The following is a 22,509-nucleotide window of genomic DNA, read 5'->3' on the forward strand; positions in this document are numbered from 1 at the left end:
TCTATTAGCCTTTCAATATGTGACTTACAACTTTTAAGGTACACACTTTTATAGTCAACAGTATTTTTCAAATTCAGTTTATTCCTGAGCACTAGAATCTTTTCTTCAACATTTTGAAAGCTGATTTTTATCAAAGGTGGTCAATTCACAAATCTTGTAGGTAGTCTACAGGCCCCTGTGACCAGTACATTGTGCGACACATCTTCTCCCAATGCAGCAATTAAATTATTGGCAATTGTAATAAGGTCCTCTCCATCATTAGCTGGTATCCCGCTTGCGGTTATCGTTAAGTCTGTATCGTTTAAGGGATTACTATGACGCCTACCATGTATAGGATTACGTGAATGACCGAGATCATGCCCTTGATTACCGTTATGATTATCGCCCGGAGCATTCGAGCTTGCCTGCTCTAAATTGTCAAGTCGAGTCTGCATTGACTGAATTGTTGTCACTACGTTGTCTAAGCGGTTGCTCTGTTGGTTAATATCCATTGACAACTCGTCACGTAAGGCCCTGACTTTCACATCAATCGTTTCTTTCATTTCAAGTCGAAGTCTGTCCAATTTTGAATCTATCATTCGCCTGAGACCTTCGTGATCTTTCTGTATTTGCATTACTGTTCCAAGAATAAAATCTAACTTTTGGCTATCTGTACTCGCGGCAGTTATTTCCGGAATCTGATTCCCCGCTGTTGCATTTTGTTTATTTTGGCTTTTTGTAGCCGATTGATTAGTATGTACTACGAGTTGTATACAGGTAAACTGGGGAACTGCAGTAAATAGCGAAAGATACACACCGTTGTAAAATTCTGATTGTGTGTGAGATATGTGTATGACCAGGGAATAAATTTCTATCGCTCAGAATCAGCTCAGATTTCGAGATATGACTAATTTGAAGGTCAGAAATAACGTGGTATTGTTAAAATGAACTGGGGAATTCCCCGGTTCGAGGCGTATCCCCAGTACGTTGGTGTGTATTCATACGAAATTACCCAGTTGGTAGCGTTTACAAACTCACACACACGTGTGTGTGCGTGCGTGTGTGCGTGTGTGTGTGCTTGTGTGTGCGTGTGCGTGCGTCCGTGTGTGCGTGTATGTGCTTGCGATTTGTTGGATGTGGGCATGCCCAAACCACGTTAAAACCCCAATTCTTGTTTATGCAGGTTATGATCGTGCCAAGGCGGTGCCCCTTTTCAACTTGCTTATGTTACGTAAATTGTCTGGTTTGTTGTTTGTGTTTCTTTCCTCTTCTTGATTTCCTGTCGTCTGTTTGTTTGCGTGTGCGTGTGTGCTTGAATTGCTGTGGATTGCATTGTAGGGAGACCGCGGTTTTTGAGCGTGACTTTCCCTCTTGAATATTCGCCATTGCTTTTTCACTTTTCCCAACATCCCAAACTTTTTATTTACCCTTCACCCATTGTTGTATTTTGCATATAATTAAAATGTACTTCTTGGATTATTTAAACCACCCGTCCACTATATTTTTCCTTTACAGATTTTTTCTGTGGCTCTACTTCCCGTTGCAAGGCTACATAATCGTGTTTGGGATGTTCTATGCTTCCGGTAAATCTTTCCTTACTTTTTATTTTCTCCCTTGACCTTACAAGATTCAAGTTCCTGCATTTTACTTCATCCTATTTTTCATTCATTTTGATCTTCGTTTGTCTTAAATTGGATGAAGGTTAATATGTTTTCTGTTAACATTTTTCAATCGATTTTATCTGTTTGTATGTTTAGACTATTTATCTTTAAGTAACAAGATATTGAACGGAGGTACGTGAGAATTTCATATAACAAAGGCAGGTGTCAGCATTGTTTAGCTTCATCATGATATAAGATCAAGGGTTAAAGAAGTTTACTTGGTTCAGTTGACATTTGGTGTATGTTTTCTTTCATACCAGAACCATTATATACAATATTAATTCAATCCCACTTGATCAATCTATTGTTCATTAAATCTTGTTTAGATCTAGCCTATGGTATGCCTCTTTCAATAAGATCAATATACAAATTTTGTATAGTTTTCATGGACATTTGTAGCAGTATTTCATCGTTTGAATCAAATGATAATAATATTGAAGTTTATTCTACCACACGGACAGGCGCTTCTAGTGTTCAAAAGTCCCCCTTCATAAAGTCTGTTTTATCATACTTGGCGTAAAAGAGTTGTTATTGAAATCCATGCCAGAACACAATATAGATTTTATATCAATTATGAAATAGATTGACTGACGACAAACAGCCGATTAACACGCAACGCACGGAATAAAGTATTTGAATTTAAATGAGGCACAAAAGACGTTTACGGGTCCGTCAGCGATACAGTGTCTACAGGAATATTAAAATAAATTAATCTTATAAAAATATGCAGATGGAGTGGTTTGAAATCTACAGACTTACGGATTTGTGACAATTATACGGTACGTTTTGATTTCAAAATATAACAAAACTTTTAAAGAACAGGGCTGGTTGTTCGAAACTTTTACATAATAAACTAACCGCCTGTTAAATTTTGTTTCACACGCGGTTAACTAATATTGCGAGTTATCCTTTTACCATTACATATATGTTAAGGGAAATAACTGTTACATAAAAATCTTACCGTGTGATTTTTTATCCTCCGCTGAATAGGTTGTTTTGTGAATTAGCCTCCTCAATTAGGGGACTATATTTTGAAAGATACGTATTTTCAATATATACACATGTTATGTTCCATTGACTGATTTGGGTATAGTTTGATTTATATTTTGAATATATAGAGTAAGATATTCTTAAAGTAACAGAGAATAAGGCAATAACTCTAAAGTTAGTTAAGATATTCTTACAAAAGTTACATGCTCACAGCTGCCCTACATTGATTTACATGTGTATTTAAGTTCATCAAATCTATCAATGTGTTACTTTATTATGTGGGACTTTATTGATTGTATAACAGTTAAAGTGCAATAGCTGTGAAGTTACTGAAGTGATCCTGATGAAAGATGTTCATACACGAAAATCCTATAATTACATATGTTTGTATTAAATTTGATGAAGAACCATCAATGAATAATTGTTTATGACTTAATTGTAAAACAATTAAAGGGAAATATCTCTAAAGTTACTGAACTTTATCTTGATGAAAATTAGGCGTGCACCACCGCCTTATATTGGTCTATATTGTATCAAGCTAGATGATGAGCCGTCAATAAGGTACACAGAAAAATAATCAAAACTATGTCCAAAAAAAATCAACCCTTTATCAAATTAAGGGAAAAACTCTAACTGGATCAAAGGGAATAATACAATATCTGTACAAAGGTCATGTATTAATTAATCAGTATGTGTGTTTTGGTGATCCTAGTTAAAATACTATTTCAATTATAAACATTTTCAATTTCGGACGGAAAGACGATATCAAATGTATATCTCTCCACCTACGGAGAGGGAAAATTAGTTCTAATTATAAAGTCTGAAGTGAAACAAACTATTTGAGGCATGTCAATTCCGCATTCTAATCATTAATATACGTATTGATATGTCTCAACAACCAAGTATAACATTGACATATTGATTTGGTATTTTCAAGAATGTTGTATAAGGGCTTCTGAAATTTAGTTACCAATTATGCCATTGCAAATTATGTAATCAACAGTAGTAAGAAAAGAACATAATTATCTGAATTGGTTTTCAAGTACTCGTATATCGTATGACTGTTTACCGTTGTCAAACCTGGGCATTACTCTACGTTCTGACGCAATTACAAGATATCTATTGGATTTCATTTTCTACAACTTTGCGACTCTTCAATGATGTACGAAGATATGTACCAAACGTGCCATTATGTAAGATGTAAAAGCATATTATTATTATTATTATTATTATTTTTATTATTTACCAGATTTTTATAGCGCTCTTTTCACCCATAAATAAACGCTCAAAAGCGCTGTACAAACTACATATCACAGAATTATATGGACACTCAATACAACACAAAAACATATCAACAATAAAGGTATTTAGCCCGAATCAGATTTTACTCCACATTTAAATCGTACTAGATATTATAAAGAATAATAAACAACAGTAAATAGTTTCTATTGCAATGTCATATACAGCTTGTTTTCCAGTGCAAAGTTAGTTTCAATAGACCATAAAGAAAAGGTATGTTTTAATGATCTTTTGAAAGCATCCATTGGCAAGCGTTTAGCGTCCTAATGGTAGCCGGAAGAGCATTCCATAACTTCGGTGCAGCTGAAGAAAATCTGCGATCATCGTACCTCACAGTTTTGCTTTTTGGAACGACTAGTTGTTTTGAGTTGTTCTTGGACCTCTCTCTGGACATGTATTCGTATAGGGAAAGGCTGCGGCTTCAAAATCTGCATTTTATCGTATCTTGTAATTATAGGTGCACCCTCCATTAAGTTCGTGCTTATTATGCGACTTATTTACAAGTGCATACAATATACACTACTGTATAAGTGTCTTACAGGTGACAAACTGAAGAAAATGAAGTAGATATGGAAGTCTGGTTATCAGACCCAATCTCTTTTTATGTTTGTTCACACACTCCTCACAGTGGTTGTAAACGTTAAATGTACGTCAAGGGAGGAAATCTGTGAGATTCAAGATTTCAAAATTTTATTTATAACTGGACCCATACGGGCATCAGTATTATAATAACAACAAATTTAACAAAACAAACACTTAAAGGGCCTACATAAAATAAAACAGTAGTTTTACGGTCATAATAGATCTGATACAGATATTTTGTAAGCTAAAAGATAAAGGACGGCGTACATTTAGAATTAACCAGGTTTGAAATCAGTGTTTTACATGACCAACAAATAACTGTCAGTGACAAACACCTATTCCTCCAAAAAAAAAAATTGAAGCATTTTCTGTACAAACAATGCTAACTTAAAAAGAAGAGTACTATCATTACTATGGAATAAAAGTTGAAATGACATTAGACTGTTGAAAGTCATTTGGTGTATTTTTTACTCTGTCTAAATATAAGTACGGACATTCTATAATGTAATGAAATTCATCTCCTAAAGATGTATTATCACAAAGATAACAAGTCCTGTTATTGAGCTCAATATTCAAAAATATCCCTCTTTCAACTTGTAACAAATTTTTCCTACATCGGAAATGACACATGGATATTACGAGATTTTTGGTAAAACTTTAAAATAATTTTCAAACTCAAAGGTTGTTATAAATATTCTGTACCACAAACATTTTCTGGAAATTTGCAAAGTTTGTTTTTTCATTCCATGATTGAATGATTGAATAAACTGGCGTTCAACCTCTGTTGTACATTATTGCGGAAATACACTGGTGAAAATACTGATTGATTCAACCAGTTGCTCCAAGTTGCTCTAAAAGTTCTTTTACATATAAAATCCAAGAACAATAATTTACATTTTCTGATGGAGTCTCTACATGAACCTTTAAATTATACAATTTATCTTCTTTTTTTGTTTACCATTAATAATTGTACACCAGTAGTTCAATATTCTATTTCTAATTATAACATCTATTGGTAATACACCAAGCTTGCCAAAAACATGACATTAGGTGTTGACTTTTTTAACCTTCAGTACCATTTTTAAAAAAAATTTAAGCTGAAAACTTTTAACAATGCTAACATCACTACAACCCCATACCTCTGATCCATATTGGTTGAACCACAGACTCAAATAAACGTAATTATAAATCAATACTAAGCTGCAACTTCCTACATTTTTTTCAACAGAGCATACATATATTTTCTAGCTTGGTCAACCAAATACATTTTAGTTTTATTGAAGTAACCATTGTTGTTAAATAAAATTCCTAGATAACTGAAGTCATCTACTACTTCAAATGCCGCATTATTATAATAAAAGGTAGGCTTGTTTCGCATTTTTACACGTGAAAAAATAACAACCTTAGTTTTATTGGAATAAACTGTAAGTTTCCAAATATAACAATATTCTGACATAACATTTAATGTTGTTTGTAAATCATTTTCGGATTCGATTCTGCAAATAACACTGTATCATCTGCATAAAGTAACAAAAATAACTTGAAAACATTTCTGAAATGTAATCATTAAGCAGGTCCTTTACATTGTTTGATAATTCCACTAGTCCTGAAAAAAAATAGGCATACGTGAGACTAAATCATTCAAGAAAACAGAAAATAAGATTGGTGATAAATGTTCACCTTGTCGTACACCAGTTGAGCTATAATAAAGAAATTTGATAGACCTTGGCTACACTTTACACAAGATTTGGCTTTATCATATATTGCATATATAGCCTCAAAGACTTTGTCATCAATGTTATGCTGCAGCAATTTATTCCATAAACACATACGATCGGCAAAATCAAACGCTTTCTTGTAATCTACAAAGGCACAATATAAAAACAGATTGGTTTGTTTATACTTTAACTTACTCCCCTTAGATTCATAATCACCATTTGCAATACAGAATTAGCAACAGGCGATAAGACAGGTAAGATGATATTTTGTTAAAGTTTAAGTATCAGACGAGCTGTAATAACTTTGAAATGATGTACAAAATGTTACCCAGAGCAAGCATAGGGTGGACCCAGTTCACCAAAATTTCTCGACGTTTTTTTCTTCTTTTTTTGTTTCATTTCCCATCCTTTTAGCTCTTATTTTGATGATAAGCAAATTCCTCGATGCTTGAATTGTTCGACAAACATGCAAACCTACTAAACTTCATGACCTCTTTACCTATCTTAAATAACAGAACATCATTTTTTCCAAAACCTTTTTTTCATGAAGGTTATATCATAACTTAAAGTAACGATGAAAATAAAGTGGGAGTGTAATAGTTCCTAGTAAAATGCCAGTCAATTGTAGTCTGCTACCCTAAAATATGCTCATGTTCGCACAATAAACCCCTACTTTCGGTTTCGATCCGCAAAACTTGCAGTGTGGAGTGTAGGCCTATAAACATAAACCATCTCATTTCATGCATCAAGCCCGGATCCAGGGCCCGGCCGAGGGGGCCCGTGCCTCCCCAGTTGGCCGAGAAGTGACATACACATCAAAGATGCACCCTACTATTTTGGCAAATCATTATTTCTCAAAATTTAGACCCAGAAATATACCAGAGGCCACCATTTAATACCTGTATTTCAAAATTTTCCAGGGGAGAGCCCCCCTGACCCCCCAATCAAGAGGGAAGTATCGTACCCCTCCAATACTTCGAAATTTAGACCTAAAATACACCAGAGGACATCATTTTCTGCCTGTATTTCAAAAAATTCCAGGAGTCCCCCTGACCGGCCCCCTGACCCCGGAACCCCTGCCAAACGTCTAACATGGGCCAATACCTTGCTCTCAACACCCCCCACCCCCTCGCCCCCCAGTCAAAAATTTCTGGATCCGGCCCTGTGCATGATGTATTCTTGCAGTAAAATGTGTGATTAAAGCACATGTTCCATACGAATTTTCGAAAAAAACAAAACATGGAGAAATAAGGATCTGTTTACTACTGGCTTCTTTCGACTACTCTTGACGAAGCACATTTTCGACCGAATTACTGGCTTTATTCCTCAAAACGCTGAGAAACATTAGTCAATCGCAATAAAATATTTGACAAAAATCATAGAATTTCTGAACAAATTTAATTTTGTTTTTTTTTTGCTATGAACATTTTATACCCTGTAACAACTTAAATAACAAGACAAAATGTACGGAAGCAATATTCAATTGAAAATACACATAAGAATGTGTCTATGTAGATGGATCTTGATACTAAGTTGATAGCGAATTTGAAGCGATGTGAGTTTTTCTCCGGATAAGCTGATTCCAGTAGCTGGAGGGCATAAAAGACTAAAGTTTTATCTTTATCTTGGCTGGTCATTGCATGTTATCGCTAAGTTAGAAAATGGGTCTGCCTCAATGTAATGCTCATTTCAATAACGAGGACGGTATCCGCTCGACTGGCAGAAACAACGAGGATGGTACCATGGTACATCGTCAGAGGTATCTGTTTTTCTACACACTGTCTTCGAAAAAATCGATCTAATTTTACTGTGATTCCAGTTTTTGTGAAATGAAAGTAACGGTTAACACATAGAATGACTGCTTTTCATTTTCCTAACAAAAATTTCCTCATATAATCCGAAATAATACCATCAATCGTGAAAATATATACCATCGCCTAAAAATATCTTCATTTTCGCAGCAAAAAAAACGTATTTTTTCACAGTTATTCAGATTATATTAGATAGATATTTGACATGGATATAGTTAAGGTATGTTCTTACACATTCAATACTAAAACTTTTCAAATCTTCAGTTAAATACGAAATAATAAGCTGTTAAAGGTGTGAATTTCCTGTTCACCAACATGTACATTAATCACACGAGGGCGGTATCGCTCACACAAGTAGGTACCCGAATAACCAGTGTGATTATACACCTCAACAAAATGTCTTATTCAAAAGCTTTTAATTAAGCTACAAACTGAAACTCTGCCGATTAATTCAACCAATTGTCTTATCAATGTTTGCAATTGTTTAACCATAGGAACAGACGGTGTATGATACTAATATATAACATATTGAGAATTATTAAAAACAATCAATCAAAGAGTAGAATAAACGAAGAGTTGCAAAAATGTACCAAGAAAACTGGTGAATTTTAATGTTCAATAAATCAACTAATACTTTAATTCAGTTTGCGGCTATAACAAACACGCTGGCTTGGTTCACAGATCTATAAATACAAAGTAAACCTATTCCTGCAACAATGAATATTACTTATAGATCAATGGAATGTTACAAAAAATATTCTATCCAAGTAAGTGTTCCCATAGTGTGTTCGCTTAGAGCCATATGTTTGGTCCCGTGCGATTGAATGGCGACATATACCAATCTTTTTCGTAATGTCTGATGTCCATTTTAAGCTTCTACGCAAGTCTGAATTCTGCGACTGGACCGAATTATGACGTCATCAAAATGCCGGTCATTTTTTTAATTAAATCTCTCATCAGCATCGATACTAAAAGTGAGTCATTTTAGTAGTTTACATCGTACACATATTGAGTTATATGTTATTTTGAATAAAAGAAACTCAGTTATACAACATTAAAGATAAATTATGCCCACATTTTATATTTGAATGTATGAACAATTATCGCATAGTATTTATGGAAAGAAATAAACATGTTTCTGAGTATGAATGGTTGTGCGTTAGGTTTGTATTCTACATATTTAATAAAGTAAGAAAATACAGAATAAATATGTTACGCCAATAAAATTCTGGAAGTTTGTTTGAAGCAAATGGTTATTACTTTATTTTAATAGTGATTGCAGAGAACACAGTTAGTTTATATATTTTGCCAAGGTAAAGACATATAACTATTCAGAAGCTACTTTCCGCTTTTGTTGCTGTTGTTTCAACATTCATTTAACTGCTATTGACACATTCAAATTGATGTGTCGCGAAATGTTTTAACTATAATTTATCGCTCTTCCGTAAAATATAGACAGCATTCATTGACAAATGTGGCGCATTTACAATCGTTTCATAATTATTTAAGCCTCTGTATAAAACACATCAATCAATTTGCTTCTAACATTTTGTCAAGCCCGCTTGCGGAAGCGAAGACATAGTTGTCCAAATAGGTGTTCGGTGTATGTGCGTGCGTGCGTCCGTGCGTACGTCCGTCCGGATTTGTTTGTCCGGACCATAACTTTGACATGCATGGAGCAATCTTGTTTATATTTAGCATGAATGTTAATCTCAGTGAGACCGAGTGTCATGCGCAAACCCTAGGTTCCTATCTCAAAGGTTAAGGTCACTCTTAAAGGTCAAACGTCAAATTCAATAACGACTTTGTCTGGAGCATTTCTTTATCATGCATGGAGGGATTTTGATGTAACTTGGCACAATTGTTCACTATCATGAGATGGAGTGTCAAGCGCATGAATCAGGTCCCTAGGTCTAAGGTCAAGGTCACACTTAGAGGTCAAAGGATACAAGAATGACAACTTTGTCCGGAGCATTTCTTCTTCGTGCATGGAGGGATTTTGATATACAAATGTCAACCACCATGAGATGGAGTGTCATGCTCAAGAACCAGGTCCTTAGGTCAAAGGTCAAGGTCACACTTAGAGGTCAAAGGTCAGATACAAGAATGCATAGAGGGATTTTGATGTAACTTGGCACAATTGTTCACCATCATGAGACGGAGTGTCATGCGCAAGAACCTAGAATTACTTCCCTTTGTTGTTATTATAAATAGCTTATATTATAACTTTTTTTTATTATTGGTCGTAGGGAAAATTCAAGACCACTTTTCTGTAGTACAACATGCATGTTACATCCAATTTTGAGGTGTATTTTGACCTATCTCTACTGGTAAGGATTTTTATGTGGACTTACAATCTTTTTTTTTAAATTTACTTCCCTTTGGAGTTACTACAAATAATTTATATTGTAACTTTTTGCAACCTTTTTTTTATATGGCATAATTGTTTGCCTCAATGAGATAGAGTGTCGTGTGCAACTCCTCCCAGTCTTTTTGACAGCTGACGGGCTCGACATGTTGCCCGTGGGCATCTAGTTTGACAATGTTTTAACTTCTGTTTGTTTATATGTTCTCTGTATTTTTCCTTTTAGATATTATTGTGTTATACCTGCAAAGATGTATTAAAATGTCTGATCTCAACAACACTAAGCACCAGTAGTACAACTTTGCACAATATGGAATCTATGTATGATATGGTAAGGCTTATGCACCAATCTTTTCTACCATTCGATAACGCATTTGATATGATGATAGTGATTTCTCTGAAATAGACTGACTTTGCATCTTGGTAAAGGAATTGTGATTGAGCCGCGTCAGTAGGGACAAAATGTATCGCGCTAAAATCAGATACGATTCGATTATTATTGCTGAAGCAGTAGAGTTAAATGTGCCTGAATATAAACAAATACCCCTTGTACTTACTAGAAGTTATAATGATCCTTTTAGGGGAAAAGCATATTTGTTTTCTTTCAAGAAAGGCACTCGCAAATACAAATATATATATATATATATATATATATATATATATATATATATATATATATATATATATATATATATATATATATATATATATATATATATTTATTTATTTATTTATTTATTTATATTTGAAAAAGGTCAAAGCTCTGTGGATGAAGAAGGCCATGAAAAAGTCTTACAACATTTCAAATATTTCTAAATTCGGCAATAAACACAAAATGTGCCAAGCTTCTGTCGATGAAACCAATACATAGCAATTCAGTTTTTGGCCGGAAAGGCTAAATTGTAAAGGAAAAAAATATAGTCATCCCTAAGGCTGGTACTTACAGGATCGGTAATAGTTACTGCTGATAATCAAGATCATCTTTGAAATTCCATACCTATTTCATTGCACGTTTTCTACGTTGGTTTATTCTGGGTCCTTCTGCGGAAAGGGAGAGTGACAATTTGAACATGTCATGGAAAGTTACGTTCTCAACTCGTCACAAAATCTTATGTGCTCGACCCTTACATGCACGCATACATGCAGCTATTCGTGGTCATAACTTATAACATTTACAGGTTGCAGTGGGTCGGTATGTTATACCTTAAACATCAAGAAATACAGACCTAAAATAGTTCTTATACGGGTTATGTTATTAGGTAGTCTACTTTTAGCCCACTATATTTAGATAGCTGATAATAATATACAGCAGCCGTTCTCTAATTAGGGTGTCTATATTCCAAGAACCTTGGTGAAAGGTCGCCATATGTTCTTTGCCGTTGACAATTGTGATTTCAAGAAAGACACTTTTGACAGCGATAATTCTTTCATGAAAATGTTATGAAAATTCTCCAAAAATGTTATTAATTTTTGTGCCTGCTCTTGACAATTGATAGAATCATCCCAGAACTTCCAAGAGTTACTCAGGATGCAAGACGATGGCAAATGTTTCATCACGCAGTCTTAATATCCATCATGAAAAGTGTCCTTCTCGCAAACTGATTGCTACAGATTTTGCTAAAATGACCGACATATACAAGAACTTGTTATTTTTATTGCAAATTAAAAAACTACTATTATAGATTTACTGATTTTATGTGGCTAAAATATGTTTTTACACACGATTTATACAGTATAAATGGTCTAAAATCATAAAAAAAGTTCCGTACATGGCTGTTGTTAGCTCACACGTCACAAAGTGACAAGGTGAGCTTTTGTGATCGCGCAGCGTCCGTCGTCCGTCCGTGCGTTCGTGCGTGCGTGCGTGCGTCTGTGCGTGCGTAAACTTTTGCTTGTGACCACTCTAGAGGTCACAATTTTTATGGGATCTTTATGAACGTTGGTCAGAATGTTCATCTTGATGATATCTAGGTCAAGTTCGAAACTGGGTCATGTGCGGTCCAAAACTAGGTCAGTAGGTCTAAAAATAGAAAAACCTATTGACCTCTCTAGAGGCCATACTTTTCAGTGATCTTTATGAATTTTAGTCAGAATGTTCGTCTTGATGATACCTAGGTCAAGTTCAAAACTGGGTTACATGCCTTCAAAAACTAGGTCAGTAGGTCAAATAATACAAAAAACCTTGTGACCTCTCTAGAGGCCATATTTTTCATGGGATCTGTATGAAAATTGGTCTGAATGTTTATCTTTAAGATATCTAGGTCTAGTTTGAAACTGGATCAACTGCGGTCAAAAACTAGGTAAGTAGGTCTAAAAATATGAAAAACTTTGTGACCTCTCTAGAGGCCATACTTTTGAATGGATCTTCATGAAAATTGGTCAGAATGTTCACCTTGATGATATCTAGGTCAAGTTTGAAACTGAATCACATGCCATCAAAAACTAGGTCAATAGTTCAAATAATAAAAAAAAATGTGACCTCTCTAGAGGCCACATTTTTAATGGGATCAGTATGAAAGGTGGTCTGAATGTTCATCTTGATAATATCTAGGTCAAGTTAAAAACTGGGTCAACTGCGGTCAAAAACTAGGTCAGTATTTCTAAAAATAGAAAAACCATTTGACCTCTCTAGAGGCCATATTTTTTCAATGGATCTTCAAGAAAATTGGTCTGAATGTTCACCTTGATGGTATCTAGATAAAGTTCGAAACTGGATCATGTGTAGTCAAAAACTAGGTCAGTAGGTATAAAAATAGAAACCTCTCTAAAGGCCATATTTTTCATGAGATCTTCATGAAAATTGGTGAGAATGTTTAACTTGATGATATCTAGGTAAAGTTCAAAACTGGGTCACGTGCCTTCAGAAACTAGGTCATTATGTCAAATAATAGAAAAAACTTGTGACCTCTCTAGAGGCCATATTTTTCAATGGATCTTCATGAAAATTGGTCAGAATTTTTACCTTGATGATATCTAGGTCAAGTTCAAAACTGGGTCACATGAGCTCAAAAACTAGGTCACTATGTCAAATAATAGAAAAAAATGACGTCATACTCAGTTCAAAATTGGGTCATGTGGGGACAGGTGAGCGATTCAGGAACATCATGGTCCTCTTGTTTTTATTAATGGAACTGGTATAAACATAGTATTCCTTACATAAACTGTTATAAACTGGTTGCTGCACTTTCATGCGAATGTTCTTTCACATCTGCATCTAAAATTACAAGCTGCTTAACTTGTGCATGTGTTATTTCCTGCTGAGAAACGTGTAATGTAAATTGGATAATAATGCATCGGACGCAAACCTAGCAATTAATTTATAATATTAAATAGTCCCAAAGTAATAGTAGTTTAGTACATGTCAGTAAATATAAACATTACAGAACGGGGCCGAAAAATATCAAATAACGCAGTTGGCACGTGACGCTACGTCAAATTTCTATTTTTAGTATCTACTTTTACTTTGAGGAATATGTCGTAAGCATACCACGGGTAAAGCTGCAGGTCAGTACTGCCGCATGCACGCAACTACTGACCAGATCAGACAGCTATGGTGTTATTGCTTTTTTGGGGGCGACATTGAGTACAATTTACATTATCGTGGGCATAATTTGTTCGTTTGGACTTAATTTCGTGGGTGAGCTGAACCACGAAATCCACGGAAATTAATCCCCCATGAATAATAATGATTTCACAATATACTTGTTCTATAACATTGGAATATGGTGGGATATAGAGTGTGAGCATTTTTGCCAAACTAATGTTTTAAACACACTAGCGTTGTTTTAACTGACCGTTTCAATGCGTTGCAACACTATGTTCCTTTATTTTTACGTTTTGAGCTTGCTGTTTATATGCTTTACTTTGTTTATGTATTTATCATGTTCTACACTATACATGCATTGCTGCATTGCTACGGTTTAAAGAGGCTGTTTTGCTGGAACGTTGCTTGCATTACCATGAGTATACCACATTTCGAATCTGTTGAGAAATACTCTCAGTTGCAGAGAAGAAATGATGAAAGAAAGAAAATGAAATGATTGCTTGAATTTGTTCCAGGTATGACAACATTACCACCTGCCCCTGATGACCTTCTTTATGCAATAAGATGGACGTAATTGCGGAAAGCCCGCGTTAAACCTAGAACGTTTCAATGCAGGGGTAATAAATAATACTGTTTAGATAGCTTTGTGGGGCTGAAGTCGAATTACGTAAAACACTTTCAGTGTTGATGTCAAGTTTGAATGAATATAATTAACCAGTAATTTTGAATTATTAAGAAGACTATCATGAATTTAACACCTGCAGTAAGCTAAAACATTCTGTATAACTTCTACTGGCATATTTGTCTTGATCATGCTTAAATGTGATTAAGATAAAAGTGCAAACAAAACATGTAATTTGCACATAATCTTATAGACAACAGCTTGTGCCGACATTGATTTGTACTGAATCTTCGTCAAATTCCTTTCCTTCTTGGTACTTATTTAAAGCTTATATTGATAACTTCCTTTATTGTATGTTATTTTTCTTAACTTTTGGAAGTAATCATATTTCAAATTTAACACCATAAGAATAATTAATATCAAGAGGTAGAAACGACGTGTAAAAATGCATTATAGATTAAGTGGGTGGGGTATAAGTTAAACTGTTAATTTTAAGATAAATTAAATATATCTTTTCCTGAGAAAGTGTAAATATAAACATTTAAAATGTCATATTAGCTTGTTGAATGACATGATATCTGATATTATAAACATTTTTTCAGATTTTTTTCAGACATTATTTAGCAGCATTATTAACGTAATCGGTCGCCATAATGATGACATCATTTTCGGATCCAGTCGCGGTTCCCAGAAGAGACACATTTATATTATTTTTGTCTTAGACCGAGAAATAATATTGTATATGTGGCTATATTTCTCAACTGCGAGCGGGATTACAAATGACAGTGGACTATATTTTATTTAATTTACTATAAAATTATTGGAAGGGAGACACTGTTAAAACATACAATAATGAATCCATTGCATATGTAATTTTGCACCTTATTGGGACGAAGTGTAAATTAAAAGTGTATTTGAAAAACTAACATTTTATGTTTAACTTAAACCATTAAGCTTGTTGATAATATTTCATGTTCTACATAATATATTTATCATGATAGCGAACGAGCAGTAATTTGTTTTGATTCTTAAAATATACTTCTGTATGCAAATAAAAAATAGTAAATAATATTTTCCATACATAATCAATTACTATTTTGAACGTATTTTGTAGCACTTGCAACAGATAATAAATCATGGACGATGGCAGCACCGGAACACCAATTCCCTTCAAAGTGACAGATAACATCAAAGCAAAACCTATTTTGCTTATCTATCATACATTCGAGGATTTCATGAAACAATGTAAGTAAATATTACATGTACGACACATTTATATGTCACCTCTGATTTGCGTCAGGCATCTTGAATTGGCTTAATGTTTGTGTCACAAGGCATTAAACACTGCTGGTCTAATAGTTAATAAATTTCTAAAAATCTGTATGAAGTCAAGCAAGCAAAACAAGTACATTAGCTTTCATTTTTGTTGTCGAGAGTAGCAGATACTTCTTAAAATACAAGTATCAATGTAATGTCAAAGTTCGAACAAATTATATCAATGCAACTTTTGAAATATTCAACTACTAAAATGCGTTTTGTTTAACTGATATTTAAAGGCAGAGAAATATTTGATATATCCACTGAGGAAGAGATTACATTAGAATCAGCCGATGACGGATGTGTAGTTGACAAAGGTGCAATTCCGTATTTAGATCCGAAGTCTTTACTGATTTTGCATACCACAAAGAAATCAAAGACAAATGCAGGTAAAGTTATGTAACAAAAATGAAGCTCAAATCTTAATCCATTTGGTAACCTCCATTTGAATGAACCCTAATAGATACCATTGAGAATATTATACATAGCATATTGTTTTAGGGACTATTATCTACAAACAATCCTAACGAAAAACAGGAGTATAAAACTGTTAAAATGTAAAAAATAAAAATAAGATGAAAAGAAAAAGCAACGCCATGTTCTAAAGTTTTTGATGGACATATACTTCAATCACGTATTGTATAATTCTGCCTAAATGTTGCAACTGATGTGAAATAATGCTGTCAGAACAAAGACTGCCCGCAATGTCTTAGCTTGGTACTTTATCATGTACTAAGTATGAAACAATTCCTATTCTAATGTGAAATACTTCAAAACGGCCCTTCTGAATTTGATTAGTTGTGGATATTTTAAAGTTCTGTTTAAAATTCAGCAATTAAAAATTATTCGAACTACGTTTCATAAACTCTTTTCCTTTTTTGTGAATATCCATTACTGAATGATATACTAATGCAACTTTTAACGGTTTTATGCTTGAAACAAATGAATTTTCGTTTTAGATTTTGATGGTTAAACTTTGACGTATGTTTACCATCAAATTATTTTATGCTGGATTTTATATCGCACTGACACAAGTCATATGGCGACTCTCTACCTTTTTATGGTAGAGGAAGTCCGCAGGTGCTCATCCGGGCACTGTTTTATCACGGAAGGGCACCTGAGTAGAACTACCGACCTTCCTTAAGTGACCTGGAGCCCACATCGTTGAGAGGCAAATGATTTAAAGTAAACGGTCTTAACTATACGGCCACGGTGACCCTTAAAGTTACTGTATTTTCAAAATGGACCTTATTATGGTAGTAAAAGGTCATAGGTAAAATGCTTAAAATTTATATACTATGCTTTATTTGAGGGCTTGCGTTATTTAATTCATGTCATAGCAGGGGCACAGAAATGAACGACGACTAAATACAAACTATTCAAATCAGTTATAAATCAATTCAAAGTTGAATACCGACGTTAGGAACAATCTTTACTTCTGTATATTACGAATGCATCGCCTTTTAACTGAAATAACAATTTCACATATACAGGTTATTTAGCAGTAATTAGCAAATAGGTTTTATCGTTTTTTACAGGCCATAAAGCAGACTGGACCCAAAACACTGGTGAATCGCACTCGTTAAGAAAAACTGATTTGTCTTGCAGCGGGAAAATTCCTTCTTTGGATGATTTAGCTGACATAACAAATAAGGTAAAACGTAATAGAAGGACATATTTAGGTCATACACGTGAGAGATCCTATAAGTGAAATTAAAGTAAGACCGAGCCTTGTTGATACTGGTAATTTGTAAAAATGACAGAAATAACAAAAAGAAGCCAATTTCAGGACATAAGCCGCGGGTTGGTTTAATCTGCTGTGAATTCTGCCCATGAACAATTCTAATACTAATTCAGATGGGGCTCGCCTACTTAAACCGACACTTTTAAACTTAAATAACTTTAATTTGTTTTCAGTGTATGTTGAAGGACACAAAATACTTACTGTGGAAAAATAAAATTTACCTTGTAATAAGATAAAAAGCAACAAATCGTAGCAATAACATAGTTTCTGTGTTTAGAATGATTTTTTTTTCTAGCAATATCATGCGCATATGATATATAACAACAAATAAACTGCGTTTAGTTCAAACAAATCACCTTAGCAGTAAATAGTTACGATCTGGCACTCTGGTCATTTTACTAAAAATAATCAACCTTTGGAAGCATTAGCATATGGAGCCAATTACAATCAAGGTGACATATTGTTATGATCAGACAATAAGAAGGGACTTTATTTGAATAAGAAATTGAGTGAAGATCCGTTGTGTTTGTGAGCTGTGTACTTCTTGACGTTCTAGTAGTTGTTAATAGATTTGTCTCTCCTTTATGAAAGAGTTGAACTTGACAAGATTTGCTTGGTCCCGGTGTTGTTATATTTTCTGGTCCTTTGGAATTATGGTGTACGTTCATTTATTATAATAATAGAATTCCGCTTTAGCCGGTGCTAGGGATTGTGAGGGGTGTTGCACATGTCATTGCTTTTCATGAACAGACTCGATATGCTTTCCAAAGGATTTTTTTCACATATTTCATTGCTATGGCCGCCTTGATCTCTTCGAGTTTGAAGTATGCCTATTGCATCTGCTACTACGGTTGTATATGAGGTTTTTGCTGCTGCGTTTAATTTTGTGTAGTGTTTAATTCATCTTGTTGTGGTATAAAACGACTTTTTCCATGACTGCATGGTGTTCAGAGGTACCAATGTATACACGGGTTCATGATTCGGTGTATAGGTATTAAGCTGTGGTGTTATTTGTGTAAATAGTTTATTGATATTTGATGCCTCAGAAGCTTCTTGGAGTAAAGTTATGGTTTAAATGGCGATAACTTTGAAATCTTCCATGCTTCTAAATGATATGGATGGAAGCTATTCTGCCGTTATATAGCCTGCATAGAGTCATGATGTAAAACATGTTTTCATTTGATAATTTACAATTAGTGTAATACAGGAGGTATTCTTAATGAAAGTCACTTTTACTGCAACAATATTATTATGTTATTCATTTTTGAAAGATCTCAGTCGTTAAGATAAAAGGTAGTACATGTATAACATACTATTTCTAAACACTTTTTATAATTTTGGTACAAATATTTATTGTATTTTAGCGTACAGTCATTTTAATAGTCAACATTTTTTACTTATTACATATAAGCGTTGTATAGCAAATGTCTAGATATTTGTAACAATGTTCTATTCATTAAACTCAGACCGCTTACACACGAGCAGTTAAGAATACCCATGCACACATGAAACACAAATACGCGATTTTAAGTTACATTTAGTCATACTGAAAAAGTATTGGTAACGCGTTATATCAGGTTGGCAATCTTAGCATTTTCTAGCAGTAACTAAAAATGGCATTTGATCAAAGAACTACTCCTGCAGGCCATCCACTAGGCAGAAGAGGCAGATTTGTAGAACCGCAAGGGACATCAAGACGTTGCAACAGAATGGAAGGGGATAAGCGGTCCTTGGCGACAAGATAAGAACAGAACCAGCACCGAACAAAGGTGGTATTGAAGACAAAGCGTGCTAGACAGCGAATGATACCGAAATGAAGACTGAGAAGCCAGTGTGCCCGAGGGTTAGCCAAGCGAACCCTGTCGTCATCAATGGGCCATAGGGACTAGGCCAAGCCAGCTTATCATTCGTGAAGGGTCCCACTTGAAGATGATCCGCTACCATTGTATGGCAAAGATGTCAGGCCTTAGATACTGCTAAACATATCGATGCATGCATTTGATCCTCCAACCAGCCAATAGTCTATTTAAGGGCTACACAAATACTTCAGGAATGAAGGGACCAAATATTTTTATTGTCAAAAATATTTCAAAGAAACCGGAAGTTCGAGTCTGTATTGGTCCCTAAAGCAAATTGATACCTCTCTTTTGGTTTGTTAATGCCAAATTTTAGGATTTACTTTAAGCTTGGTCTTTGGTTTTTCCATCCAGCCCGTGCCCTGTCTTAATGTACAAAATGTTTAAAGTATGTTATATATAAAGTATATGTTATATACTATTAACTATAGGCCTTCGAAAACTACATTGTTTGATACGTCGGTCCGTTAACACGGATTGGACCCCGGGCTTGGTGTACGCTAAAATTTAAAAGAGAAAGAGGCAAACAGACCTAATGACATTCTTTGACAAACGTAAGTGGTATTAACCTCGGCCGCGGTAAAGTGGGCGGCTTCTTAACCTCCTACTTAGTATCCTGTCCGTCTATTTGTGGGGTTAGGTTTTCGTCTTTCTGCTTTTCTGCTATACCGCTATGCGACTTATTTTGTATGATCAGATTCAGTGTACCACGTCCTCTATCTTGACTCGTACGCTTTCTGTTGAAATAAACCTTTTTGGTGCTGTACTTGATTTCTTGATGGCTCGAGTGGAGACAAAGCTGGAGCAAACACCGAATCCTTAGAAAAAACCATTTGGCTTTTTTTGGTCGGGGAGCAGACGTGGCTCTGTTTATGGTATGTTGTCAAAGATCATATTATTGGAAGTAATGTCCTACGGTCTCAAGTCGTGGGTATGTCTTTGCTGCTGTCTGCTTGTAGAGATGGACATTTATTAGCAAAGAGTCCCAATTTGTAACACCTGCGACATCTCAGATTCATATTGAAACTTTGTTCGTTGGGATATTCATTAGCAGAATTACACTCCTTCCTGCATGTGTAATAAACATCCTTTACGTTGTTGGGGATCCACCAGTTTGTGCCCTTGATATTATTCTTAAATTTCCATCTTGACTGTTAAGATTTTAGATATCAACTCATGTCAATCTACAGGCAGTCGTCGTACTATAGGACTTTTTACAAGGCCATTTTCTAGACTGGTTTCTGTAAGAATAAAAGCACAGTCATCGAGGTTGATGTATCGTGCCTGGGCAAATATGGCAGCATATTTTAAATGAGTACCTTACACAGATACTTCTACTAGTAGCGAAGATTATGCATAAGAAAAACTGCGTTTGCCAGTAACACAATTGAATCAAACATTAGCTAGCAGAAACGAACGGCGTGATTGTTTAGAAGAAAAATGGATGAAAGCAAGACAAGATGAATAGGATGAGGAACGACTAGCTGGCAAGAAATAAATTTAACATTATACTTAGAATGGAGCGAAAATCAAGAAAATTCAAGACACAAAGTAAAATGAACGATGTAACGTTCGCACCATATAACTAGTCGTATGACTTTACCTACGGTCTAGTCAGTTCTAAAGATGAAAAAGGAATGTCAGGCAAAGTTAAGGGATAAAGTACGAGTCTCTATTGATCATCTTTGTTTTTGAGACTTGGAATACACGTAGTCGATGCTAACTACAATACATGCTTGGAACGATCCATTGTGTATGGCATGTTCCATACGAAAACCTAAAAAAACCGAGAAAAGGAAGAAACGATGGCATTTTATACGTCAATGGGAGAAATAAAAGTAGGCCTATATATTGTTGGCCAGTGTTTGGAATTGATACAGACAATTATGCGGGATAGGGTTACTAGGAAATCCAGACCATTTGTGAACAATTTTCAAGGCTATGCGAGTCAATTTATCTTTGGTTTATTTAAAAAAAAATATTTTTTTTTAAGTTTATTTTAGTCCATTTTAATCGACCTGGCGGGGCGTGGTTTCGCGACGGTCCACTGCATTATTGCGCAGGATATGTAGTATGTTCGGCAAACTGATTTCTTTTACACTGGTTATCTACCTAACTGTAACCATCGTAGCTCTACCTATTTTGCTCGTTTTTTTTAGATAACCATTATTTGCATTAGCCAGAGATTAACTCCACCCCGCCGCACTATACATAATCAAACCCGTCGTCATCATAAATAGAAGCTAAATCAAATGTCATGGAATCAGAATGACTGATTTCTTGATTTTAAAAGACATTTGCGAATTAAACTGATACCGAATCCGAGATCTTAATCCACTGTTACAGCGGGCATTTCAAAACATTTTTGTCAATAAAGGCCAAGCCATTGATGTAATATGTTTTAAGGACACATGCTATGTGAGCTGGAGGTTATTATTCTTAGGGAGGTTTTTTATCTGTGATGCTTTCATTTTCAGGTTTTCATTTTTTTTTTTCAGAGAACGGGTAAATCAAGGAACGCCAATTAGATAAAATGACTGCCGAATATAACCAAAATTACGTTACAGGAAGGCATGGAACTTTTTAAATTTTCCAAATTTATTACTTAATTTGAACAAGCCATAAGGAAAATATATTTCCCTTAATTTCCCTTAGAAAAGAGTCACTCTGAATCGCTAGAAGATATGCCCAATTCTCGCATCAGGTTTGGTAATTTCTTTTTCATGAACTTGTTATACATTTCATAATTTTCCCTTACTAGCTCAGCAAGGTGACGTCGTCGCCTTGGGGACTCTGGTTCATCGTCGTCTGCCGAATCATTGTCAGAGAGAGCTTAAGCAGCTGTATCCCGACGTCCTGCTCTATCAGCAGGGGCAGCCTGGACACCATCTACTTGACGATCACGATCTCCGTGATCTACGTTATTTTCTTGGTCAGGTGCTGGGGCTTGTTGCCGCCCATTATGTCGCTTAGGCTCGCCGGCCAGAGGTGCATTACGCACTAGACGTCTTTCGTTTTCAC

General features: G+C 35.0%; 1 protein-coding gene across 3 annotated transcripts in view; it reads left to right on the plus strand.

Annotated features, from left to right (window-relative positions):
• The first annotated feature begins 2,209 nt into the window (after window positions 1-2,209).
• LOC128555031 (T-cell-specific guanine nucleotide triphosphate-binding protein 2-like) overlaps window positions 2,210-22,509 on the plus strand; it is a 49,079-nt gene continuing 28,779 nt past the window's right edge. The window contains exons 1-6 of one of the 3 annotated variants that reach the window (XM_053536383.1): window positions 2,210-2,419; window positions 10,632-10,736; window positions 14,465-14,566; window positions 15,686-15,816; window positions 16,128-16,277; window positions 17,427-17,542. In XM_053536383.1, the coding sequence (XP_053392358.1) occupies window positions 15,708-15,816; window positions 16,128-16,277; window positions 17,427-17,542 (375 nt within the window). In that variant the 5' untranslated portion in view covers window positions 2,210-2,419; window positions 10,632-10,736; window positions 14,465-14,566; window positions 15,686-15,707. The remainder of the gene's footprint in view (window positions 2,420-10,631; window positions 10,737-14,464; window positions 14,567-15,685; window positions 15,817-16,127; window positions 16,278-17,426; window positions 17,543-22,509) is intronic. The other 2 variants (XM_053536384.1, XM_053536386.1) reach the window with 2 other exon arrangements.

This window comes from Mercenaria mercenaria, unplaced genomic scaffold, assembly GCF_021730395.1.
Source record: "Mercenaria mercenaria strain notata unplaced genomic scaffold, MADL_Memer_1 contig_959, whole genome shotgun sequence".
Lineage (NCBI taxonomy): Eukaryota > Metazoa > Mollusca > Bivalvia > Venerida > Veneridae > Mercenaria > Mercenaria mercenaria.